The 26,770-nt window shown below is 34.6% G+C and overlaps 1 protein-coding gene across 7 annotated transcripts in view; it reads left to right on the top strand.

Annotated features, from left to right (window-relative positions):
- Positions 1-26,770, top strand: part of CEP128 (centrosomal protein 128) — a 385,845-nt gene that overhangs the window by 52,429 nt on the left and 306,646 nt on the right. For 6 of the 7 annotated variants that reach the window (XR_009264662.1, XM_058739903.1, XM_058739900.1 and 3 more), the window contains 2 exons: positions 7,471-7,587; positions 26,601-26,687. Coding sequence is in view for 6 of the 7 variants with exons in the window: in XM_058739903.1 (XP_058595886.1) it covers positions 7,471-7,587; positions 26,601-26,687 (204 nt within the window). In the remaining variant the exon portion in view is untranslated. The remainder of the gene's footprint in view (positions 1-7,470; positions 7,588-26,600; positions 26,688-26,770) is intronic. The other variant, XM_058739906.1, reaches the window with a different exon arrangement.

The following is a 26,770-nucleotide window of genomic DNA, read 5'->3' as shown; positions in this document are numbered from 1 at the left end:
TCAGATTCTTTTACTATACTTGATATTTCTAATGCTATTTTTGCCAGGACTTGTTATTTTGCAGCTGTAGTATGAAGCTCCTTTTGCTTGGTACATAGGTGCACAACTTGTGAGCATGCTTATAACAAAGACTTTGCTCCAAACTCAGAAATCCTCAGTGTTCTGCTGAGGTTTTTTAGTTCTGAGTAAGCTGTGGACATTGTTTATTTGGGATAGTTTGAGTTTGGAGTTTGAAAGTACTGATTTGCATAGTGCACATCACATTTGTTAATGGTTCACCTTTCACTACTGACAAAGAATCCATAATGAAGAGTTATCACTTTATTTCTATTTCTTTCATATAGTAAATAAAACTAGTAAGAAGTCTCTACATGGTCAAGGGCATTAATGGGGATCTGACTTGTAATTACTGAGCTAAAAGTTAACAGTTGAATTTAAAAAAAGTCCAACTTCTTTCATACCATTACCATGTATCAAGATTTACTACACATCAGATAGACCTATGATTGCACAACTGGATGTCACACTTCACTAGCACTCAGCTCATTGGTGTAATTGGTGTGTATAATTCACCAGTTTACCCAGCTGTCCAGTGTGCCCAGCTTATCAGGGCATATCCTGTATATTGTTTAAACCTGGAAAATTACACACACTTAATTGTGCGCTGGTTGAATTGTTCATCTGCCAGTTTGTCCCATCAAGTTGTGTTGCTACAGCTTGTTTTGTGTTTTCTGTAATTTCCTTTCAAAGTAAGGGTTCACCTAAGTAAGGGCATCTCATACCTCATGTGGGTGTATGTAGTCCTGATTGAGAAACAATTTCCTAATGGCAAAACTTAACAATAATGTTGAATTTTAGAAGGTCTTCTGAAGGCCACATGATGTTTGCTTCTAATTTGTACAAGGCTTAATATAGATTTTTGTGACTCACTTATTCCAATTGAAGTCAACATTTACACTTCATAACTGTTTGACATATTGTGTTGTATTTGTGAATTCATGATAGCATGCTGTCAGAGAACATGCAGTTTTGTTATTTGAATGTTAAACTTCACAACATCTGCAGCTGTTTCCCATCCAGATTTAAGTTCAAAATACAATTACCAAAGTGAGACATGTTCACTGTGGAAAACTTTAAAATACTGTACAAATATAGAAAGAAAAATGAATGCCTACCCTTATCTCCCTCCAATTTCAGTTCTGTTGGTAACCATTGTTAATGACATTTATCGTGCATTGTTCTAAGGTTACAGTTGCTTATCGTGCATTTTCTCAGTAACTAAAATATATCTTAAAAGTTTACAGGACACAATTTTCTTTGAGAAGCAAAAAGTATTGGTTCCTATCACACATGCCAAGATCTGATTTGTTAATCCTTTGTGACTCATAGAATTTTGTTGGTTTAGTTTCTTTCTTTCATACTTCCCATTGGAAGGGAATAGTTATTATAACATAATATTATGAAAAATATTTTCTGTTAAGACTTAATTTTGGTAATAATCAATATTGCATGGGCCTCATACCACAGGGAAATTTCAGCTTATTAGTTGTCTCCATCCTACCCATTTGAGTGTGATGTGTGTATTTATTAAGTTTGATTATTCATGGAGTAAAAGTCTATTTTATTTCAGTTTTCTATAGGGCAGTAACTGTTGAAATTAAAAATGTACACGTGGATCCAGCTGTTTCTGCAAGAGTTGGTCATTAATTGAACTTTGAGAAATCTGTCGACACTGCATTTAGGATGACATGGTTATTGCATAGATTACAGCAGCAGAATATATAACAAGTATTTACTGAAATGGATTTTAAACCAGCAGATATTGTTCAGGATATGAGGAATCAACATACTGAAAAGCCAGAATACAATCCCATAAACAGAATGCTTTTGCTTCTTGTACATTCTTCCATTAAATGCTAACATTAAAAGACATTCTAATTTGTATTTTATTATTTTGCTGTTTTTATAACAACAGATTTAGGGCTTTTTCAGATCTTAGTAATAAATTTAATTGATTCATATCAACTCTGATATGTTACCTTTCCAAATTTTTTCTTGTGGTTGATTTTGAGTTTCATGGCATTGTGGTCTGAAAATATGGATGGTATGATCTCGATCTTTCTGTACTTCTTGAGGGCTGATTTGTGTCTCAGTATGTGTCTATTCTGGAGAACGTTCCATGTGCACTGGAGAAGAATGCATATTCTGCTGCTTTAGGATGAAATGTTCTGAATATATCTGTTAAGTCCATCTGGTCCAATGTGTCATTCAAAGCCATTGTTTCCTTGTTGATTTTTTGACTAGATGATATGTTCATTGCTGTGAGCGGGGTGTTGAAGTCTGCTACTATTATGCTATTGCTATCAATGAGTTTCTTTATGTTTGTGATTAATTGAGTTATATATTTGGGTGCTCGCACATCTGGTGCATAAATGCTTACAATTGTTAGGTCTCCTTGGTGGATAGACCCCTTGATTAGGATATAATGCCCTTCTGCATCTCTTGATACAGTCTTTATTTTAAAGTCTAGATTGTCTGATATAAGTATGGCTACTCCGGCTTTCTTTTGTTGACCATTAGTATGATAGATGGTTCTCCATCCCCTTACTTTCAATCTGAAGGTGTCTGTATTCTAAAGTGGGTCTCTTGTAAACAGCATATAGATGGCTCTTGTTTTCTTAAATATTCTGTTACCCTGTGTCTTTTGATTGGAGCATTGAGTCCATTGATGTTTAGAGTGAGTACGGAAAGATATGAATTTATTGCCATTATGATGCTTGTAGAGTTGGAGTTTCTGGTGGTGTTCTCTGGTCCTTTCTAGTCTTTGTTGATTTTGGTATGTATGTATGTATGTATGTATTTATTTATTAATATTTATTTATTTATTTTTTCATCTTTTCTCCCCTCAGAATTTCTTGCAGGGCTGGCTTAGTGGTCACAAACTCCTTTAATTTTTGTTTGTCTGGGAAACTTTTTATCTTTCCTTCTATTTTGGTTGACAGCCTTGCTGGATAGAGAATTCTTGGCTGCATATTTTTCTCATTCAGTACATTGAGTATATCCTGCCACTCCTTTCTGGCCTGCCATGTTTTTGTGGATAGGTCTGCTACAAACATGATCTGTCTTCCCTTGTAGGCTAAGGACTTTTTTTCCCTTGCTGCTTTCATGATTCTCTCCTTGCCTGAGTATTTTGTGAATTTGATTATGATATGACTTGTTGATGGTTGGTTTTTGTTGAATCTAATGGGGGTCCTCTGTGCTTCCTGGATTTTGATGTCTGTGTTTTTCCCCAGGTTAGGAAAGTTTTCTGCCATGATTTGCTTACATAACCCTTCTACCCCTATTTCTCTCTCTTCCCTCCTATGATTCTGATGTTGTTCCTTTTTAATGAGTCACTGATTTCTCTAATTCTTAAATTGTGCTCTTTTGCCTTTATCTCCCTTTTTTTCTGCTTCATTATTCTCCATAAGTTTGCCCTCTATATCACTGATTCTCTGTTCTGCCTCATCCATCCTTGCTGCTGCTGCATCCATCTGTGATTGCAGCTCAGTTATAGCATTTTTTATTTCATCGTGACCAGTTTTTACTTCTTTTATCTCTGCAGAAAGGGATTCTAATCTATTTTCAACTCCAGTTACTATTCTTATTATCGTGATTCTAAACTCTGGTTCAGACATCTTGCTTGTATCTGCATTGGTTAAGTCCCTGGCTGTCATTTTGTCCTGCCGTTTCTTTTGGGGTGAATTCCTTCGTTTTGTCATTTTGAAGGGAGGAAAGGAATTAATGAGGTAGAAAAAAATTAAAGTAAAAAAATTAAAATTAAAAAAATATTAAAATTAAAAAATTAAAAACACACAAAAAGAATCGAATAAATGATGCTAGATCCTAGGTGTGTTTTGGTCTGGGTGTTGAAAGTGGCTTGATAGATTAGAGAAAAAAGGGGAAAGAAGAAAAAAAAAGGAAATCATTTGAAAATTTGAAAAAATGAATACACTGAAGTAGACTAAAATGAAATGATGGACGTAAACTAGAATTTGAAAAAATTTACACAAAAGTAAAAAATATAGTAACAAAATTAAAGAAAAATATTTTTAGTAAAAATGGAAAATAAAAGTGAATTCTTTCTCTTTCTGTATTCAAGAAAGAGAAAAGAAATGAAAAAAAAAAAGTGAATAGATGGACCTGCTAACATACTGAAATACGACTGAAATTACTTCATTTTGCCCTGGAAGTCAGACTATGAAGGGCTTTATAGTCCATAAACTAAGCAGGCAGTGAGATTTCTGTTCTTGAAAAGTGAGGTTGCCCCATTTGGGCGGGGCTAAGTTTAACCACTCAGTTCTCCAGTAGATGGTGTTGCTAGCCTACTGGGGTGGATTGTTGTGGCACTTGTAGGTGCATATGTGCATGTGTGGGAGTGGTGAAAATGGCATCACCCAGCTACCCAGTCTCTAGTATTGGAACTCTCTTCTCCTTGATCAGCAATCTCTCACCCGTCCTTTGTCTTCAGCTTTCATCCACTCCCTGCTTTTACACTGCCTGTGACTGAGCCCCAGGTTGTACCTCTCTCCCGAGTTTTGTCTCAGATGTGGCCATTTTCCCTGGCCCCTTACTTCTGAGGGACTGCAGCTTTGACCCGTTCTGCCCCTCTGCGGAGGGTCTCACCAAGCAATGGCTGAATGCTGGCCGCACCCAGGGAAATTCGCATTACTGTGCTGCTGATGAAGCCCATAGACTGCGGCCAGGTGCCCGCCCGCCCCGGAAAAAGTTCATTAGATTGGCAGCAGCATTTCAGGGATTATGGAAAATCACAACACATATTTGGCACTAGTGTTCACCCTTAAGGACCTTGTTCCAGGATCAGCGATGTTGCCATTCTCTGTGGTCTGCTGGACCCAGGTTGCCTCCCAGCCTCTAGCAAATGTCCTTCCAGCAGTGGAACTGCTTCTCCCCGTGTGGCTCAAGAACCTCCTGGACCCCACTCTTCTCCTGGGGATTTGCTGTTAACCAGAGCACTGCCACGTATTGAGCTGCGGAGTTGCAGACGATCTGCGGTCCCCCTGTTTATAGTCTTAATGGAATTTAAACCCTCTCCTTTCTCTTTTCTCCCTTTTTAGTTCAGTCCCTGTGGCTGTTCCAATTTTCCACTTTCTCTCCAGCTGCTTTTGTGGGGGGTGTTTTTCCTATATTCACCCACCGTCTCTGTTCTCTCTCCACACTCAAAAGCACCTCTCTGCCCTCTGCGGTTTCTCTCTCCTCAAGTTCACTTCTCTGCACTGCGTACCTTCTGACTTCTGTGGTTCAGGTTGTGCATATTGTTGTGTTAATCCTCAGATCACTTTTCTAGGTGTGCAGGATGGTTTAGTGTTGGTCTGAGTGTATTTCATGGATGCGAGACACAAAAAACTTCCATGCTGTTCGTTCATCTTGGCTCCCTCTACATTCATTGTTTTAGAACTCTTTTTATCTTGTAAAACAAACTATACCCATTAAGTGACAACCCCCCAAACTCCCGTTTTCTAGTCCCTGGACGTCACCTTTCTACTTTCTGTCTGTATGAATTTTACTACTCCATGTACCTCATATAAGTGGAGTGATACAGTATTTATCTATTTGTGACTGGCTTATTTCACTTATCATAATCTCTCCAAGGTTTATCCATGTTGTAGCATGTGTAAGAATTTTATTCCTTTTTAAGACTTAATAATATTCCATTGTATTGTGTAAATCACATTTGGTTGATCTATTTATCTGTCAGGGGACACTTGGGTTGCTTCCATCTTTTGGCTATTGTGAATAATGCTGCTTATGAACATGGGTCTACAAATAACTCTTTAAGACCCCGCTTTCAATTCTTTTGAGTGTATATCTAGAAATAGAACTGCTGGTAACTCTATTTTTATTTTTTAAGGAAGCAACTTACTGTTTTCCATAGGATCTGTACAATTTTATACTCCCACTAACAGTGTACCAGGGTTCCAGTTTCTCTCCAACACCTGTTATTTTCTGTTTTTTTTAAAATTTTGTCGTTCTGTTTTTTTGGATAGCCATCCTAATAAGTGTGAGATGGTTCTGTATTGTTTATTTTCTGATGAATGTTGCTATTAGTTACTTTTTACATTCATAGTGAATATAAAAGTATTTCAGTTTTGTAAAAATTGCATGAATTAACCTTTTGTTTTTTTAGTATTTATCCAATATTGTTTTCTGCTACAGTAGGTACTGCATTTATTTCAGATGCAGTAGTAAATTGTTAATTGGGACAAGGTTGATTACTAGGATAAATGAAAAGCTTAATGCTAAAGGATGTTTTGAGTTTTTAGTAAAGCACTGTGAATATCACAGTAAATATCTTAGTTGTTTTTAAGCAGTAGAAATTGGAAACCCAAGAATGATCATTCTTAGTAAATAGTAACTGCTAAATTTTTTGATAGGATATTTTTGTTCAGTGTTTATTGACAGATTAAACTTATATTGACCAATGTCTTTTTAAAAACCAACTTGATTTGAGCTATAATTTATCATAAAATTAATCTGCTTTATGTGTACAGTTCAGTGATTTTTAGTAAATGTACTGAGTTGTGCGACCATCACTGTAATCCAGTTTACAACATTTCCATTGTCCCAGTAAGATTCCTTGTGACCAAGACCCTCCTGGCTATATAGAATTGTTGGCAAAAGATTTCTTATAATGAGGCTGTATTTATTGCTTCTCTTAAATGAATCCAAATGTTTTCTATCCCTTGTATCCTGCTTCACCAAATATACATTGTCAGATAGGTAAATTTTATTTAGGGGTCTGTATAATGATACACATGAAATGTGTTTGAATTTGTACAACTTTTAGCAAGGAAAATCTTGCATCAGAGAAAGAAATTTTTTCATGTTTATTATAGAGGGTCCCAATTAAACATTTTTCTGTTTGACTTTAGTTTTTGATCTTTTATAGCTGGTTTATTTTCAGTAGATCACAGTAGAAAAGATTGACAAGCTCATGAAAAATGCTTTTAATTATTTGCTGCTCATAGACATCAAAACCTTTCTAGGCAGGTCATGTTTATAGATAATTAAAATGAAAAAGAACTAAATAGATCAGTTTATCATTAATAGAGTAATAAATGCAGTTGTTGGCAAACTTGGCATTTTCCTTCTAATTCACCAGAGGGCACTCTTTTCTAGTCTATTTTAACTCTGATCTTCTGATTATTATATTATACTTTGAAAGATTTAAGTCCTTCATTGGGTTCCAGGTGTGGATTATTTGGAGACTAATGATTGTTTTCTTCTGTAACTTTCAGTCAGTTTTTTTGTGATCTGCTTTATAATAAGCATCGTTAAAAAGGGCGCTATAAACAAGCTATTCTTAAATGCTATATAGGCAGTAGTGTATGCGGCATGAAATATCTCTCCAATGTTGTCTTTTATTGCCTACCAGCTCTCATCTCACTGTTTCTGTCTGTTGATGTTAAGGTTTCAGATCGGGTGGAACGACGGCTTCAGGAAATAGAGAGAGAGATGCGCACAGAAAGGGAGCTGGTGGAAAGACGGCAGGATCAACTGGGACTTATTTCTTTGCAGCTACAGGAGGTTTGTAAAAAAATACCTTCTCAGAGAGTAAATCTTAAGCTTGATAATTACTTAGCTGCTGTTAAAATGATTAGAGTTCCTTGGTTGTTGCATGTGGCAGTATATTTCATTCCATATGAGAAATATAGCATATAGTTTGCATAGTTCAGTGTGAAGAAGACAGCCCTACCTGGTTCAAACCCAAAGTCTGCTGCTTGCTAGCTTTGTGACCTTGAGCAAGTTCCTTAGTTTGTCTGGGCTCATTTTCTCTGTGGAAAGTGGAAATAATAATAGTTTTTACCTAATCAGGTTTTTACCTAATGTAGTGTCTGGCATGTATTCAAAATGTTAACTGAAAGTATTATTATTCTGATAAATTTTCTTTGGCATGAACTAGACCAGGGGTCAGCAAACTATGGCCAATGGGTCAAATGTGGCCCACTGCATATTTTTGTAAATAAAGTTTTATTGGAACAAGCTGTTCCATTCTTACTATTTGCGGAAGGTGGTGTTTATTTTGTTCTCTGTTTTTATTTTAAAACACCGTGGCAGCATTGAAGAGTTGTAAAAGAAACCATCTGACCCACAAAGCCTGAAGTATTGACTGTCTGGTCCATTTATAAAAGTTTGCCAACCCCTAGACTGGACTATGGTCAAACCATTTCCAAATTGAGATCACTTACCTTTCAGGTATCTTTTGAAATTTCAGACTTATGAGGCATTGAAAAAATTACAACAAAGGACTTCTGTATACTTGTTACCTAGATTCTCCCAATATTCACGTTTTACCTGAATAAATTCACATTTTACTTGTTTTATCATTATATATGTATGTATGTTATAATAATCATAATAATGTAAAATAATTATTTTTATTAGATACGATTTTTTTGAGCTGGTTGCAGACACGATGTAAATACTTACATAGCTAAATAATAAGGTGTGTACATTCTCTTCCATAATCACAGGAAATTAACTTTGGATCAATACTATGATATAATCTATAGTTTTTTGTTTTTTTTTTAAATAACCTATAGTTTTTATTCAAATTTTGCTACTAACATCCTTTTCTGGTCCAGGGTACAATACAGGGTCACATATGGCATGTGACCATCATGTCTCTTTAGTCTCCTTTGATCTGGAACAGTTTTTTCAATTTTTCTTTTTTGTCATGACTGTGACAACTTTGCAGAGTACTGGCCAGTTATTTTGTAGAATGCCTTTCTTTTTGGTTTTTTGATGTTGCCTCATGACTAAATTCAGGTTATGTACTTTTGGCAGGAAATCCAGAGAATTGGTATTTCACTTTTCCCAGGATATCTTAGTAGGAGGCATGTAATGTCCATTTGTCCCATTACCAGTAAAAATGGAACATTTGGTTGAGGTGTTATCTGCCAGGTTTCTTCACTGTAAATTTTACTATTAGGCCTTTTTAATTATTTATTTTATGGGGAGATTCTTAGAAACTTGGAAATAGCTTATATCTTATCATATTTTTACCCACAGATGTTAACATTTATTAATATTCTCTCTTGAAACAGTTAAAACTCCTAAGTGATGCTAAATGGTGATTTTTTTTTTTTTTTTTTTACACATTGCATCATTTTTTCTACATTTATGAATTGGATTCCTACTGTGTGGAAGGGCTTTGCTTTTTCTCTTAATGTTGGTGTAGATTTGTGAATTCTCACTATATTACATTGGTGATGTTTTATTACTATCATTGTAGAAAATTAATTTGTTGAAATTCCCTTTAAATGTGTCTTAGATCTATACATAAAGTATAAAAAATTAAAACAAGAAAACTTAAAAATTAAAATGATTTCTTTCTTCTTTACAAAATGGTTTTCTCTAAAAATGGTGTTCTACAAATGCACTTATGTGTGTGCATGGACATCACTAACCCTTATAAATTGATGTATTAAAATTTTTTCCTAAGTATTAGGAGACACTGCCAATTGAAAATTAGGAGCAGAAAGTGCAACCTTAAATTATAATGTAAGCTGACAGAAAAATCTACTTTTGTTTTCTAAAGTTCCGTTTTTCTCCGTTTCACAAAAGGAGGCATACCCTTGTTAGTTGGTAATTACTTTGAAGAGGATACTTTGTTGAATAATTAGATACAGCATGTGGGTAGCCTTTTTTTTTTTTAAACCTTGATTTTTATACATTTGTTCTCAAAGCAAATTGCATCTGGTGAGCTTAAGAATAGTACTGAAGAGACAATTGTTCTTTTTTACAAGAGAAAATTAGAGAAATTTTCTGTACTTATTTTCCTCTTTCTTTGCAGAATGCACAAAATTACAAAGAAAGAAGGAGAGGAAGATTGCTTCCCACCCCTATTCTTGAGAAACCAGAGCCTGAATATTTGCATTGTAATTGTCAATTTGACTAAAAGCTTGAGTTGTGATTTGGAATTCCATCTCTGACAATACAATAGAGGATCACTATTGATGAGAAATGTTTAATTTCATATTTTGTCACTTTAAGTGGTGACCTATATGCTTTTAAAAGGTGGTTTTGGATTAAACAGTGCAGTGGAAGCTGGAAAGGATTAATTTAGGCTGATACGTTTTCCTACTCCCAAGTTAAGTGGCTTAGGCTGTTCTGGAAAGGTCATGTTTAAGGAGAGGAAACACTTTGCTTTTTGTTCAATATTAAAAAACACTTTTGCAAATACCTGTACTGTACGATCATAGTAATTGCTATATTTTGTTTCTGGCTGTGGTGAGAAAATGAAAGTATAGGTGAGTAAGGAGGCCTGATTTTAGCCACTGTGCTCTTCTGCCTTAAAATGTATAATTCAATCTTGGTGAATATTATGACATTTAAAAATTGTTAAGAGATTAGGAGTATTCATTAAAAATTCCAGGATGTCAGAGATTTCTAGGTATAATGTCATATTACAGCGAGGCAATATGTAGTTTTGGTTAAAACCTGCTTCTTTTTAGTGATCTAATGAGGTCCTTAGAACTTTATTCCCATTTAATGAAAAACACAGTATTAATCATTGGAAATAGATTGAGAACGGCACTCTCCTCTTCTTGTTTACAGGTCTTAAGAAGGAATTGTTCACTTTTTAATGTGTATGTGTGTTTTTCCCCCTCCTGGTCTAAGCATGTGAGCTGTGGACACTCTGGAATCTACTCCCTTTATTAAGTGTCAGCTACTCATGTGCTACTGATGTCACATGAATATCAGTTTTTCTTAACTTGGTAAGGACCTTCACTGGCCTTCAGACTTCATATTTTAAACCATGTTGTTTTGGGATCTCAGTAGAGGCCTTTTTAGAGAGGTGAATATTTCATAGTGTGCAGTAAATATTCTTTTTATATATCTTTTTAAAATTTTGAATGGTTATTCTAGTACTCTGAACTTCTATTAATAAAGTTCAAATACTGTTAAGCCTATAACCCTCAGTCTTTCCTTGTTAAACCAGTATGCAAACAATAAAATATTTGTTTAATGTTTATCATATTACAAACTCTTAGTAAGCTAACTTTGATTAGTTAAATATAGTGGAGGGGGGTTGGCATGGTGAGCGTTAGGGTCACAAATGAGGTCTTTAGAAGTAAGCTCAAGTCAAAGCTTTTTCTTTTTTGCAGGCCCCAAAATAACATAAGATCCTAGATAAAATTTCTAACTCTTGGCTATGGCATCTTGGGAATTCCTGTTTTTTTTTTTTTTTTTTTTCCCTAGCTGTTTCTTGTAAATTGAATGTTATTTCTCCATCTTCATTTGAATTACTTAAAACAAAATACATGAGACAAATTCTGGGTGCATATTTGTAAATGCTTCTCAGATCATTTCATAGAATATTAAAGTGCTAGCTCTTTCACTTACCCCACCAGTAATATTCCATGCTTGCTGATGATCTTGGGGGAATCAGGTGCCTCAAGGTTTAAAGGTGATTTGTGGAGAAGCCTGTGGGGGAAGGTAAAGGATGGAATCTTAATTGAAGATGGTGAAGATTAGTGGGGAATTGTTAGTGTAAGATGGGAGTCCAGCTCAGTGGTTTTTCAGTCTGTCTGTCTATGGGAAACCAGATTATGTGAGCCTCATCAGTAACATTAAAGTCATGTACAGAAAAATTAAAGTGATTGATAGATTTTTTTTCAATATTTTTCTTCATCTTTTGGCATTCGTACCAATTGTGAAAAACCTAATGAAGAAATAGCTGTTTGTTCCTTCCCAGAAATGTCATTGTGGCTCCAGAGATGCTGAGTAATATGGATACTTCACCTAAGAAAAGCCTTGGGTACAGTTTATAAATGTATTTAGTTTGGACTCATTAAGGGAGAAGCTTCTAAGGAAGCCAAGAATGTTTTCTTAATGTCCTTTTAATAGCTTTAGCATCTCCCTTGAGACTTCTGTGTCAATTCAGAGGAGAACCTAGTCAGGCAAATGTTCTAACGTGCCCCTCATTAACCCTTTCCTTTCAAGGCTCCCCTACTCCGGTTTGGAGCCACAGGGGCCTTTCTAAGGCTGGTTGATTTTGAACTCCCCTTCACTTATCTTTCTAGGGCTGAATTGCATAACTTTTGCATGGCACTTTATCCTCTCATGTTGCCATAGTCTGTGCCCCCACATTTTCACATGTTTATTTCTTAGTACACACTTCCCTTACCCCATTAATGTTATTAGATGCCTTTTATATAAATGTCGGTTAAATCATCCTGACTTTGACCATCCCAGTAGCCTTCTTGGGCTTTGAGAAAGACCAGTAGAATTTACAAGCAAACGGGAATGTAAAATACAAGTTCCGTGGAAAGCTCAGAAGATGTACCGTATTTTCCCAGTCCCTGGGACATGAGTTCTAGAATGCAGTCCTTTTCAGGCCCAGGTGACCGGGGGGGATGTGGTAAGCAGAGAATAACACAGTAAGGGTGACATTTGGGGCCTTCAGACTGCCAAGGGCCTGAGAGCACTGAGTATCACAAAAGCACAACTACACGTGTGCTATTCTGTAGGAAAATGTGTGTAGCTGGGGGAAATTCAAAAATTCTTGCTCTAGTGTGTATTCTTTATGGAGTGGAGCTGTTTGTGTGGGATAAATCTGAGCCTTATTTTAAGCCATGGTTTTTATTCAATAAACCCAGATCCCATCAACTATTTTTCTCCTTTTACAGACATGGCTTTTTTCTCCTCACTATTCACCTTCTAGTGATATATTTCACATGAGGTTTTTTTGTCTCAGGTCATTACTAATTACTATTTCTATTACTATTTTTATTAAATATTAAACATTTATTAACATATTTATCAAATATTTTATTAGTATTTTGTATAAATATGTTATTAAATATGGAAAGTAACCACATTTAATAAATGTATAACTGATGTGATCATATCATAAATGCTCATGCATTCTTTTTAATGTAGCTTTATTTGTTTGGCTCATTCCCCTATCTCTTATGTGTTCTCTCGTCATCAACCATTAATCCGACTCACTAAGAAAAAGGAACCAGTGTAAACATGTGGAAGAGATCCCTTTATATTTTCCCTAATTATTGCTCTTAATTGTCCTAGACAGACATCTGTGGACCATATTACACCTTTGCATGTATAGGATTTTTTGTATATTTTATCTTGATAAAATGGGATCACATTATATATATGTACATTCTGCATTTTGCTTTTTCCTCCCACCAATACTTCCTGGAAATTCCTTGAACTAGCTGATGTGGTTCAAACTTAATCTTTTATTACCATGGTTGGATTTTTATCATAATAGAGGTTATAAGATTATTTTTTCAGAAGGTTCCAACCTTTTACATTTCTGTTCATGAAATGGTTGAGAATGGCCCTTTTCTCTCCATTCTCTTTAATGTTTGCCAGGCTCCTGGGTATAAAGCATTAACTCATTTTTATGTTTATTTGCATTTCCCTATTAGTGAACTTGAACATCTTTTCACATATTTGTCGGCGGTTTGCATTTGTGCCCGTACAGATAGCTTGCTTATCACTGCTCATTTGGAAATACTGGTTTACTTGTGTTTTCCCTCAGGAATTTTACTTTTTTAATGACAGGAGGAAGGAATCTGTGTTGTTTTTTATGTGACTAATGAGTTGCCTCAACATCATTTTTGAATAATTTGTTCTTTCCCCTCTGATTTAAATGCTACTTCTGTTATATATCTAGTTTCCCATGGTGTCTGTCTGGTTCTATATACTTTTGTATTGATCTGTTTGTCTATCCCCGAACTGATAGCATTTTGTCTTCATTATTATAGCTTTCATTATATCTTGGTAAATGATAATGAAAATCTCTTGTCATGTTCCATGAAAAATACTGCTGGCATTTTGATTGTAATTGCACTGAATATATAGATTAATTTGGAGAGGTATTTTCTAATGTTCTTCAGTAATGTTTTATAATTTTATAGAAAGGTCTTATACATTTTTGTTAGAGTTATTCCCAGGTATCTTAGGGTTTTCCTTTCTATTGTGAATGGAATATTTTCTTTTATTGCATCTCTGATTGGTTATTTAGAATATGTAGGAGTACAGTTGGTTTTATATGTGGCTTTTGTATGCAATGCTTTTGCTTAATGATCTTATTTTCTAATTTGTTAGCAACCTTCATGTATTACTATCATGTACTATATTTTGTGTAGATAATCATATATAAAATGGAAGGCAGTTTAGTCTCTAACTTTATTCATTTTTTTTTTTTTTTGTCATTGCTTTATTGCACTGGCTAGAAACTCAAGTGCAATATTGAATGGAAACAAAGATAGCAAGAATTTTTGCTTTGTTCCTATTTTTATAGGAATGCTTCCAAAGTGTTAAAGTGTTTCATATTGTTTGCTTCTGTTTTTTTTTTTTTTCAGTGCTGTCCTTTATCAGATTAAGAACATTGCCTTCTATTCATAGGTTTTCAAGAAGTTTTTTGTTTGTTTCTTTCTTAAAAATCATAATGTGTTGTGGAATTTATTAAATACTCTTGCTGCTTGCTGTATTTCTCTTTTGATATTGAAATGTGAATGTTACCAATGAATTTTGACCCCTCCTTGCACTTGTTTATTTGGTCAACATGTGTTGATTCTTACACATTGCTGAGTTAATTTGCTAGCATTTTCTTAGGATTTTTATCTTTATGTTTATGATTGAGGGCTTATAATTTTCTTTGTACTTGTCTTCTTGGATTTGGAAGCAAGGTTACATTAACCTCATAAAATGAATTTGGTAGATTCCTTCTTTTTCTATTTCCTGGCTCTGTTTAAGAGAGAGATTGTCTATTTCTTGAATGTTTGTTAAAACTCACCCATAAAACCATTTATACCCGTTATTTTTTTGGTTGCCTGAGGTTTTCAATTTCTTCCTTTCTTTCTATTTCTTCCTTTCCCTTTCTTCCTTTCTTTCTTTCTTTCTTTCTTTCTTTCTTTCTTTCTTTCTTTCTTTCTTTCTTTCTTTCTTTCTTGGTTTATATAGCCTTTTTACTTGTTAAGTCAGTTTGGTAATTCATGATTTTATATGTTATCCATTTTGTCTGTATTTTGAAATTAATTTTAAAAAGCAATCATAGGGGGCACCTGGGTGGCTCAGTCAGTTAAGTGTCTAACCCTTCATTTTGGCTCAGGTCATGAGTTTGAGTACTGAGTTGGGCTGTATACTGACTGTGGAGCCTGCTAGAGATATATTCTCTCTCTCTCTCTCTCTCTCTCTCACTCACTCATTCTGCCCCTCCCCAGCTCCCACATGGACTCTCTTTCTCTCTCTCAAAATAAATAAACTTAAAAAAAAAAAGCAATCATAGCTCTGATTTATTATTTTTAAATCTTTCTCTGAAGCTGTTACTCTTTTGCTTTAGTGTTATTTAGTTTTTCCTTTTTGATTATTAGTTTTCATTTTGACTAGCTTTATTACTCCATCACTTCTGTTTTAACTCTATTACTTTTTTCAAACTTTTTTGTTTAATTTTTTAGGATAATTGTTTCATTTTTTAGACTTGCAAGTTAAAAACATTAGTTGATCTGGTTTTCAAAATTAATACTGAAAATTCAAGAAATTACCATATGTTTTGATATGCTGTTCTTTTTTTGTTTTTGTTTTCGATGGCTGGATTAGTCAGTTTACACTTATGATTAATTGATGCATTTGGAAATTTTTTTTAATCATTTTATGTTTTTTTTAAACATATTTCTTTCCTTTCCTTTCCTTTCCTTTTCCTCCCCCTTCTTTTTTGTTTGGTACTGGATTGAAATGTATATTCATTCTAATACTTCTGGCTCTAAAGCTGTAGATTATATTTCTATTTTTTAGATGGTTATTCTCAAATTTTAAACATTACATCTATAACCACAAATTATTCTAAGAAATATGTGCTCTAAGCATAGTGATGTCCTCTCAGTGTCTTATCAGAACATTTTTCTTCTGACCCTCAGCAAACTTCTCTCTTCTCATCCTTAAGGTTTCATTGTTGTCTCCTCTTCAGGAGGCTCTGTTCCCTCCCTCCCTCTCTTTTCTAAAAAAGCTCTTTTCTGCCCCAGTTTTTTTTCTTTTTTATCAAATTACTTGAGCTTTTCATAGCACTTAAAAACTGCCTGTAGTTGTATATTTGTTTACTTATATTATGGTATGTCTCCACCACTAAAACGGGAACTCTGTTAGCAGGAACTTTGTCCATCACGCCTGCTTTCCGGGGCATGTAGTGCTGCGTGTTTCCCACAGCAGTCATTCCGTGAGTACTTATTGAAGGGATGACCGTTGTTTTCACACAGGAGTGAACATTTAGCTATATGTAGCACACTTGGTTAAAAAAACTTTTTTTTTTCCTTTCAAACTTTTTCCCACTGCTCTTATTTCTGCAGAGAACAAAGTAAATGCTAACAGATTTTAACTTCTTTGAAGTTGAATATATAATAGTCTAAGTGATTTAATTGAAATCTCACAAACATTCTTCAAGAATTCAGACCATCACAATTAAATTCTCACTTTTTAGAGTATGTTGATATGGTGGTTTACTGTTTTTCAAATTGTGTTGAGAACTTAGAACAGCTAGGTTACTGGTTTCTTAATGTAAAACTGACAAAATTAGAAAAAAAAATTAGACTAGAACTGCTCAGATGCATGAATTCTGAAATTAAGACTTGAAAATATTAGTTACAGATTTCTGAAACAGTGTTGATTTGGCTGTGTGGATATGAATGAACTGATTCTTCATGGAGTTGTTCCAATTTGGGGTCAGTACCAGAGGCTGATTGGCTTTGATTTGGGAACATAGCAAATAATGGACAGAAAAGAGATACATTATTTTTCTTTTTAATTTTCAGAACTTTTGAAAGTTCCTTCAGTATAGGTTTTTCACATAATTTACACTAAATGTTTCAAATGTAGGTGATAAAAGTCTTAGGAGGATACTCAAAAATAGGAAATTACTGCATGTTTTTGACCACTAGTCGTCAGTATTGAACCATCAATTGTGACCAAGCAGGCATCCTTCGTTAAAGTTGCTAAACTTTCTTGGAAAATGATTATAATACATGTATCTCTACTATTAGGACTCCCTGAAAGTATACTTGGCACAGACAGTACAACTGAAAAATAATGTAATTATTTAACTTTTGTTATTTGAAAATTTACATTTGAAACAGTGTTGCTTTTTACTGTTGAAAAATAAAATATGACGCATTGAGTATTATATATTAAGACATCTGTTATATTTACCACTAAAACTATCATTTCTATGCCTTTTGTTGGAGTTTCTTTCATGCTTCCCATTTAGGGTTACAGTTTTTCCCTCTCTCACTCCGTCCCTATGTGGAAAAAGTCTTTTTACTTCTAGTAAAACAATGAGAGACTGTAATTTGATATGAGTTATTCCACTAGAATCATGTATTCTCGTGCCCTTTTCCATGGTTCATGTATCTAATGTATATAGAAATGTGCCAAAGATGCACTTTCTCTAAATTTTTATCTTCTATAGATCCAAACTTTCTCCTAATTATTGTTTTCGTTTCCTTAGTAATCAATGCCTTTGCAATCTGTTGTCTACCCAACCTAGTTACAGTCATTTTCCACTGGTGTTCTAATGCTGTTTGATCTTTCCTCTGTGTAATCTTGTTTGTTTGTGTTTCTTTACCTGGCAGAAAAGCATTTTTTATAGCTCTATTATGACTCATTGCATTCCTAGTTAATTTACATTTGTATTGAGTACTCATGATCCTTTTTTCTTTTTGTAAATACTGAAGCTGTGGTATTCATTATTTATTGCCCAAGAAATGGGAATCTGCTTAGAGTTTCCTAATATATCTTTGTCCATCTTATGGCCAAGTTAGAACAGTATTTACACCTCTAACTTTATTATGTAGTCATTTGATGGGCCTTGTATGGCAGTGAGGAAAAGTTGTGTGATTCCATATTTTTATCTGAGTTTGAGATCCTGAAGCATTGTTATCCACTGTCAGTCTTGGATGGGAATCGTGTTAGAGGAGTGCTGTGATTCAGAGCCACAAAAACTTGGGCAGACGTGGGTTGCTGGAGCTCCATTTCCTGTTCTTTCCTCTCCTGACCTGGGAACTTGTACAGAAGGTGCTAAATTACATCTTTTTGTGTGATTTGTCCTAGTAAGTAGCTCCTATGATTGATTTCTTCTTACAAAGATGGATACTCATCTTGACAACAAAAACAATTTTAATTTTATATTTAAAAATTTTTATGTGGTTCTTTTCTGTCCCTTCCTTTGCCATTTCTCTCATCTTTCACATCCAGTCCATCATTAAATTCTAATTTAAATCTGTTTTAAAAAATACATTCTGAATTGGTAACTGCTCATCTCCTCTACTACTATTACTTTCATCTATCCTCTTGTCTCTGTTTTCTCCTGCTTGGGCTGGTGTAGAAGCCCCCTTGTTTCCATTCTTAGCTTCTTACAGTCTTTTCCCCACAGAATCAGATAGTGCCATGTCATTCTCTCTGAACCCTTCAATGGTTTCTTTATCATCCTCAGAATGAAATGTGAAGTCCTCAACCTACAAGACCCCTCTGATAGGGTTTCTACATGCCCCCTCACCCTAATTCTCTGTCATTCTTCATGTCCACTGTAGGCCAACGACAGTGTTGCTTTTCCACAGCCAGGCACCCTCCTGCTCTTGGACATCTGCACTTTCCATTTCCATAGCCAAGAATTTTCAACTCTGAAAGCAGTTGCGTTGTTTACCCTTATGTCATTCAGAGCCCTACTTCAGCAAGGCCTTATTAACTATCCTAGATAAAATACCCTTTCCTCACTCTTGAGCCCCTTATGTTGTCGTACTTTTTCTTGATAGCACTTTTCATTACCTATCATCTGTCTGTCCTCTGAACAAAATGCAGGCACAGTTTTGATCATTGCTGTATCTATAGTTCCTAGAGCAGTGGCTGACATGGAATAAGGCCCCAAAAAAGTGTTTCTTAAAGAAAGGAATGAATAAATGTTGTCTACTATGTAGTCAGAATTGTATGTAGTAAAATATTCATCTGCACATACCTTCATGTACTTACTATATACCAGGTACTGTGCTGGGGACTAGGGATTTCATGGTACTTACAATGCTGTCTTCACTTTTAAGGGCTCCCATTTTAGCTGAGAAAGAAACGTTAACATCTAATTCACTGAGGGTGTTATTTAAGCTTTGAAATGGGCTTCAGAGTAGCTCAGAGGGGAAATAATTCCCTGTTCTTGATCCTTTGGGAAAATTTGGGTGGAAGAAGTGGCATTTTTGCTGAGACTTTGTGTTTTCAGATCACTGTAGGCATTTCTTTCATGAGTGTGATTCTGCCCCATTGCTTATTGCTACATGATAAGCACTTTACCAATCTGTGGCTGAAATTCTTATTTAAATTCTGACTCACTGTAGTTTTGATTTCAAAATTGTTCTATCTCATTTTGTGACATGTTAATTATTTTCTTCTCTCTTTTATGTTTGTTACCTGTGGATTACTAATGTTTTTGCAAGGATAAAGTAAACACTTTTCTGTAAGGTTGTGAAAGAACCATTAATGTTACCATGCTGTTAAAAAGGAAATAGATGGAAAAGAATGATGGTCTATTATGGGATTTGTCTTTGAAAGCTGGTTGAACACTATTTGGCACAGCTTGAAATGTGCAAGTCCAAGATATATCATGTTCTCCAGTTTTCTTCCTTAGTCTTTTTCTTGATTTACCTCTTTGCCTCCTGCACCCCTCCCTGCTGATTTAACCTATAAGTCTGTTTTATTAGGCTTTGATCATTTCACATGACACTAAAACACTTTTAACATCTTTTCTGTGGAAAATATCTTTTCCCCCAAAACTCCTTGTAGAAGAGAAGCTGGAAGAGATCTTTTATGTTGTCTCTTTCAACCTTGTACTCACTCAGTACTTGAATTTCTATTAACAGAGTAAACTTCCCATGGATATTATAGACAGCTTACACAAGCCATATTCCCTTTCTTTTATTGGGAAATACTGATAGTGATAGCTGGTCAGATTAAAGAATATTCCAGATTTGATGATATATTTCAGAAGCCTATTTAATGTTGATAAAACAAAAGTTGGTAGGGTAGAAATATTTTCTACATCATAGAAGTAATATGTCAGCTGTTAACATGCCAGCAAAGGCCTTTGGATTCCTTTGAAGGATGCAGTTTTATGAGATGATGTATAGATATAAGTTGTCCTGAAATTCTTAAAGTCTCATTTCTGTATAATTAACACTTATGTCATCTATTCTTAGGCCTTTTACTTTATTAAGAAAATATTACCTAAGACTATTAATTATTAAATGTTTATAATGTGCTTTCTGTCCCCTTTTACCTCTCCGTTTTCAGTGACCTTTCTTCCAAATCCTCCAATGTAGATAACATATTTTCTTATTATTCACATGTCCTTGAATGAGATGTATTCTTCCATATATTTTCCTGGATTGATCAATTTGCTTGTAGCTTCCTTATTTCTACTCTCATTTAAGTTAGCCCTCTTGTGATTTTTTTGATCCTCGTTTTTTCTTTTTTCTTTCTTTTTTTTTTTTTCCCCTGATCATTTGCCCTCTAGGTTCTTAAAGAGCCATTTCTTATTTTCTCCAAAATGGCCATTATGGTCTCTGGCTCATTTCTTTTTTAAGTTTTTAAAATTTATTTTTGAGAGAGAGAAAGAGAGTACAACTGGAGGAGAGGCATAGAAGGATAGGTGAGACACAGAATCCAAAGTAGGCTCCAACCTGAGCTGTCAGCGCAGAGCTGGATTCATGGCTGAACCCATAAACTGTGAGATCATGACCTGAGCTGATGTCTACTGAGCCCCCCAGACACCCTCCTTTCTTTATTTCACCTGTTATTTAAGCATATGTATAGATGTTCTTGTAAAGCACCTGACATTCTGTTTGGAAATAGTTGCAGTTTGCATTATAAATAAATACTCTTATTGCTGCTGTGAGTTGCATTTAAGTCTGACGCATTTTATGTTCGTACCATATATTCGTTCGTACCATCTTAAAATATTGTTTAATCACATTTATTTTGCTATGTGTACTTGTTTGTTGTTGCCAATATTGTCATCATAAACTGTAACAAATAAGGCTAGCATGGATCTGTGCAAGTCCCTCTGTAGCACCATATGCAAATAGACATTTAATGCCGCTAATGCTATGATGATGAAAAATATCTGTGCTTCTGTTGACTGAACAGCTGCCTGACAATAGACCGAGATTTTCTGAGTGCAGGACTTGTTTAATTTCTACTTTGTGCTTTTCTTGAGGAGTGTAATGTTTCTATCTACATTTTCAGTGAATCTATCCTAGACCATCTGTTTATAAAGCCCTTTTCCATCATTATCAATTAATATTTATTGGGCAGCTACTGAGTGCATAGTGATATTGTGTAAACAGAGACCACTCTGCTACAGATAGACTTATTCATTGACTTGGTACTGTTTTATTTTGATTAGAAAAAGGTAAAAAAAAAAAAAATCCAGAAGCATAAAATAACATCCCCTAACTGTAAACAGTGAAAGATGTTGTATATTTACAGGGTATTCTGCTCAAATACAAATAAAACTTGAGAGATTTTAAATTAAATTTTTATAATTATCTGTGATCTTCTGTTTGTCAACAATTCTAACTCAGTTGTCCTGTAATTAGAAAGTCAGATGAAGTGTCATATCTCTCTGGGATTTCTAATAAAACTGTGAGTCTCTTTTTTGAGAGGAAACTACTCAGATAAAAACAGACCCTCCACTAAGAGCTTTTGCTTTTGGATTTTGAAGGAAATCCTGGAAAGTGCACTTGTTGGGCTCACATTTAACTTTACTTGCAAGATTTTTATTAAGTAAAAGATTGCATAAAAATAAACTCCATTCCAGTAAAAGCAATGGCATTTTAAGGAATAATACTCATTACCATTGTTGCTTTTGTATTAAAGAAGGCAAAAGACTTGTATGTCTTTTCAGCATACCAACTTTGTAGGCAGTGATTAAGATTTTGTTTTGCATATTGGCAAATTTAATAACATATAAAGAATGAAATCTTGACAGTAGTCAGTAGGGGTTTTACTTTAGAGTTATTTTTATAGTCATTGTAGTGGATCTTGCTGATTCATCCAGGATCTCTGGCCTAGTTATTCTTCTATGTGGCCTTTGGCTAAGGTTTAGGGTAAAGACTATGACCATGGAACAGAACAAAGGGAATTGGCTCTCATGGTGATTGAACCCATGACCTTGGTTGGCTTTGTGGGCACAGGGTGCCTGCCCCAGCCAGTCATAGACTCCATAAATATGGACATAGTAAAAACAGTAAGTTTCCTTTATAGGTCAGCAATAAGTGTCTATCTGTCCTCCCACGATAATTTCTATAAAAGTTCTTTGGATTCCTGAAAAAATAAACACCTTAGCATAAGAAGACAAAAAATAAAAAAAAAAAAAAAAAAAGAAGAAGAAAAGACATCTGGGCCATTCTCAAACAGAAGCTTTGAGTTTTGTTTCAAAACCTCAGGTATCTTTAAAGAATGTCATTAAGGATTACAATTACCATCAGAAATAATACCAATGTACTTAACTACTGATAAATCTTACTTAACTACATGATACTTGATATTACTCTGCCTTTTGAAAAACAGGAATGGTTGCATCTTGTGACTCCATGCACTATGTGCTTACCACTTCCATCTGGAAAATACACATAATTCAACTGGCACAAGTTTTTAGAATTTCCCCCTTACTTTGATATCCCGGAAATCTGTATGGTGTTATAATAGTAATGATTACAGTTGGATTCTCTTTGGACTTTATCATGTAATTTCTACTTTAACTTATTAAACTTATTTATTTATTTTTTTGTAGTGGTAGATGTTGGTATAGAACTTTTGTTCCTTGGTTATGGCTGAAAAATAAATTTCTTTGAACAATTTAAGTAAAATCTGTTTGGCTATTTTTAAGTTAGATATTGGTTTAGGGATTTAGAATATGAATGCATTGTTTTCTGCCTTAAAAAGAAAGTTAATTTTTTTTGTTTTGCTTGGTTTTTGTTGGCACAGATAATCCCCAACTGGATGAACTTAAAGGCTAAAATTTTCCATGACTTGAGCTAGTTCTCATGTGGGAGGAATCTCTAACTTGATTTAGGAAAAAACAAAATTTAGAAATTCACAGAACTTGACAGAAATAAAATCTCTGTTAATTTAAGTGAGTAGTACTAGTTCTGAGCAATAAAATCCTGCTGCATTATGCATATATATTCCTTTTCAAAATATGTATTATTCTATTGATGTTTGATGGTTTTAGAGCTGTGATTTAGGTTTCCAAACAAGAATTTTAGAAATAGACACCAGATCTCCATCTTAAAAAAAAAAAAGGAGTTAAATGAGTTTCTTATTTACAGTATTCTATACATACTAAGTACTTAGTAATTTTTTTTTTCTTGATTTGAAATAAAGCAAATGTTCTTAAAGCTATTTAAAAATTTTAATATACATAAATATAAACAACTTTTAACTTTATAGTTCATGTGGTCTTATTTGGCTTAGAATAGCATTATATCGTGAAGCTTAAAATATTTGCTGACTTTTATTTTGTACCTACATGAATTTAATTATAAAAAGCATAGTCAAATGAGATATAAAGCAATGAAAAGACATAGAGACACTTTAAAGGCATATTATCAAGTGAAAGAAGCCAGCCTGAAAAGACTACATACTGTATGATCCCAACTATGTGACATTCTGGGAAAGAAAAACCATGGTGACAGTAAAGAGATCAGTGGTTGCCGGAATTTGGGAGGTAAGGGATGAATAGGTAGAGCACAGAGGATTTTTAGGGCAGTGAAAATATACTATAATACTGTAATGATGGATACATGTCATTCTATATTTGTTTAAATCCATAGAGTGTATGGCACCAAAAATGAACCCTAATGTAAATTACGGGTGATTATAATGTGTCAGTGTAGGTTCATTAGTTGTAACGATGCACTACTTTGTTGAAGGAAGTTGATAATGGGGGAAGTTATGCCTGTATGAAGACACCGGTGTATATGGGAACTCAGTTTCCCTCTCAATTTTTCTGTGAACCTAACTCCCCCCCCCACCAAGGAAAAAAAAAAGTCTTTAAAAATATATAGTAAGAGCAACAATTTTCTAATTCTCAGTGACTTGACTTCTTCATTCTTTGTTACTGGGAGGAGAAATCTGACTTGGAAGTTTGTACCTTTTCAGGTGTGATGTTACTGACCTGTTGTTTGATATGAGCACAGTCTTGTTTTTCTATAGTCTGGTTGGTTTACCAGTGAGTCATCTACATGTTCTTGCCCTTGTGACCAAAGGCATGCACTTGTAGCACTGCTGAATGATGAGGATGAGACAGGATAGTTTATGTTCATCATTTTTTTTTTTTTTTTTTTTACATTTCAGTGGCCTGTGTGGGAGTTATCATAGGACCTTTATTTCATTCCAGCTTCTTCATTCTTACCCAAGCTGACTGGTCCCTTTACAGTAGACAAAGGGCCTTTAATTCCCTATTTGTTCTTTACTTTTGAGTGTGTTATTTTTTAGAGCCTCTTCATAAACATGCCTGTTGTCAAAGTTGTGAGTGCTTTTATGGTCAGATGAGATGTCTACAAACATTTTCCTTTCTCCTTTCCCTTACTTTTTAAAAGAAAAGGCTGTTCCCCCCCCCCCCCCCCCGATTTTATAAATAACTGAGAATTCAGAATCATCTACCTTCAAAGAACTACAGTAATATAATACTCAATATGTTAGTCTTTTTAATGGAAATAGGTATACTTAAGGAAAAGAAGAAAAATTGTTGTTATTAAAGATTTAAATGTGCCCCAGGGACCCACTATTAAGGCTCAGTGTTGTTGCTGTAATCTTAAACATGTAAAAGACAGTCTGCATCCTGGAGCAGGGTACCTGATAGCTTTATAGCTAAACTGCTTTTAAGGAAAAAATGAGCTTTAAAAAGCAAAATTACATAATAATAGAAATTCATTGGCATGTGATTTTTTCCCTCTTTTATAACTGCTTTTACTGGGTCAGTTTTAATATAATTCTCAGTTTCTTGATCTAAGTCAATGGGAAGGAAATCTAGTGTCGCCTTATACGCTTAAAAAGGTAGTAAATGAGTTAAAGTTTGTTATTAAGGTTTAAAGAAATATCTTGTATTTTCGATTCAGTTAGTTTTAAAAATCTTTATCTTTGAGTGTTATTTGTGTTTTCAGACTTTTAAAGTGCATTAAAATATATGTATGGGGTCTTAGGAGTTAGATTTTCTTTCTTTGTCTTTCATTATAAACTATGTAATGTAGAAAATAGATTCAGTAGTCTGGGCTAGAATATTGCATATGTGTTTATTTGTTTACTGACTGATGGTCTGATGTTCAAACTTAATCACATTTCTAGGTGATGTGGTGGAAACGTAGTAATTTGCTTTGGGTTCTCCTTAAGACCTCACTTTTGTTCCTCTACTGAAAACAATAGTATTTAAGTTCTCACTGATTAAAATTTTCTAAGACTTCTATATCTGTAGAGTAAAAGGAGAAATAAAAAAGGGGGGTGTTAAATAACATTTTGGGCACCAAGTAGAGCTATAATAGAAAGGTATATTATTTGGAAAAGAGATATCACAAGTTAACTGGTCAGATGTGGAAGGTAGAAAGTGAAGAGGAAAGGACATTTTATTGCATATTCCTAGGTAGCCAAAAGAATTAGAGGTTCTTTTATTCATTTATCTCATATATGGAAATTTAGATTTTTAAAAAGTTGACTTTCAGAAGAATTAATGTTTTTTAAAAAATTTTTTTTTTTTTCAACGTTTTTTATTTATTTTTGGGACAGAGAGAGACAGAGCATGAACGGGGGAGGGGCAGAGAAAGAGGGAGACACAGAATCGGAAACAGGCTCCAGGCTCCGAGCCATCAGCCCAGAGCCTGATGCGGGGCTCGAACTCACGGACCGCGAGATCGTGACCTGGCTGAAGTCGGACGCTTAACCGACTGCGCCACCCAGGCGCCCCAAGAATTAATGTTTTTATGAGGCATAATTCCATGTACTATAAAACACAATTTGTTTAATTAAAGTTCAGCTTATCGATTTCTATTTCTTTCGCATCAAGTAAAAGTATTAATATTTATACTAATTATAAGAAATGAAGATTAAATATTTCTTAGCCTAAGCATGAAAATAATTTCTCACATTGCCCTTTAAGGGGAATTAATTCTGGTAACTGATAGATCTTTACAGGGGTGGGAATGTAGGGGTGTTGGGTGTGGTTATGAGTTTAAGTTTTCGAAATTGAGAACTGGAAAAGAGGCACACTGCTTTGCATAACCTGGAGAGGGAGATTTAGAAGCCTGTGGGGAAGTTCCAGAAGGTGCAAAGAAAGTAAACAACGAGGGTGGACAAGATGTGAGGGAACAGCAAATAGCCCAAGAGAATTGCGAGAGCAGCCAGTGTTTGGTGGCTCTTTGATGAGCATACTCCACTGATCTGTAATAGTCTTCTGTAAATTCCAGATCCTAACAGTGTCTTTTGGTTTTCTATGGATTTTGGACTGATACACATTTTTGTTTTATCTTTCATTCTAGGCACTGAAGAAACAAGAAGCTAAAGCAGATGAAAATGAGGGAGCCATGAAAAATAAGCTAAGACAGACTGAAACTGAGAAGAGTCAGGTAAGATTTTGAGAAAGTAATGCTGTTTGGAGCCAGTGATATTTGTTGAGTGTCTTAAAAGTTGTCCCTGGGATCATTTGTTA

Source organism: Neofelis nebulosa, chromosome 7 (assembly GCF_028018385.1).
Source record: "Neofelis nebulosa isolate mNeoNeb1 chromosome 7, mNeoNeb1.pri, whole genome shotgun sequence".
NCBI lineage: Eukaryota > Metazoa > Chordata > Mammalia > Carnivora > Felidae > Neofelis > Neofelis nebulosa.
This window is presented reverse-complemented; position numbering and strand designations above follow the sequence as displayed.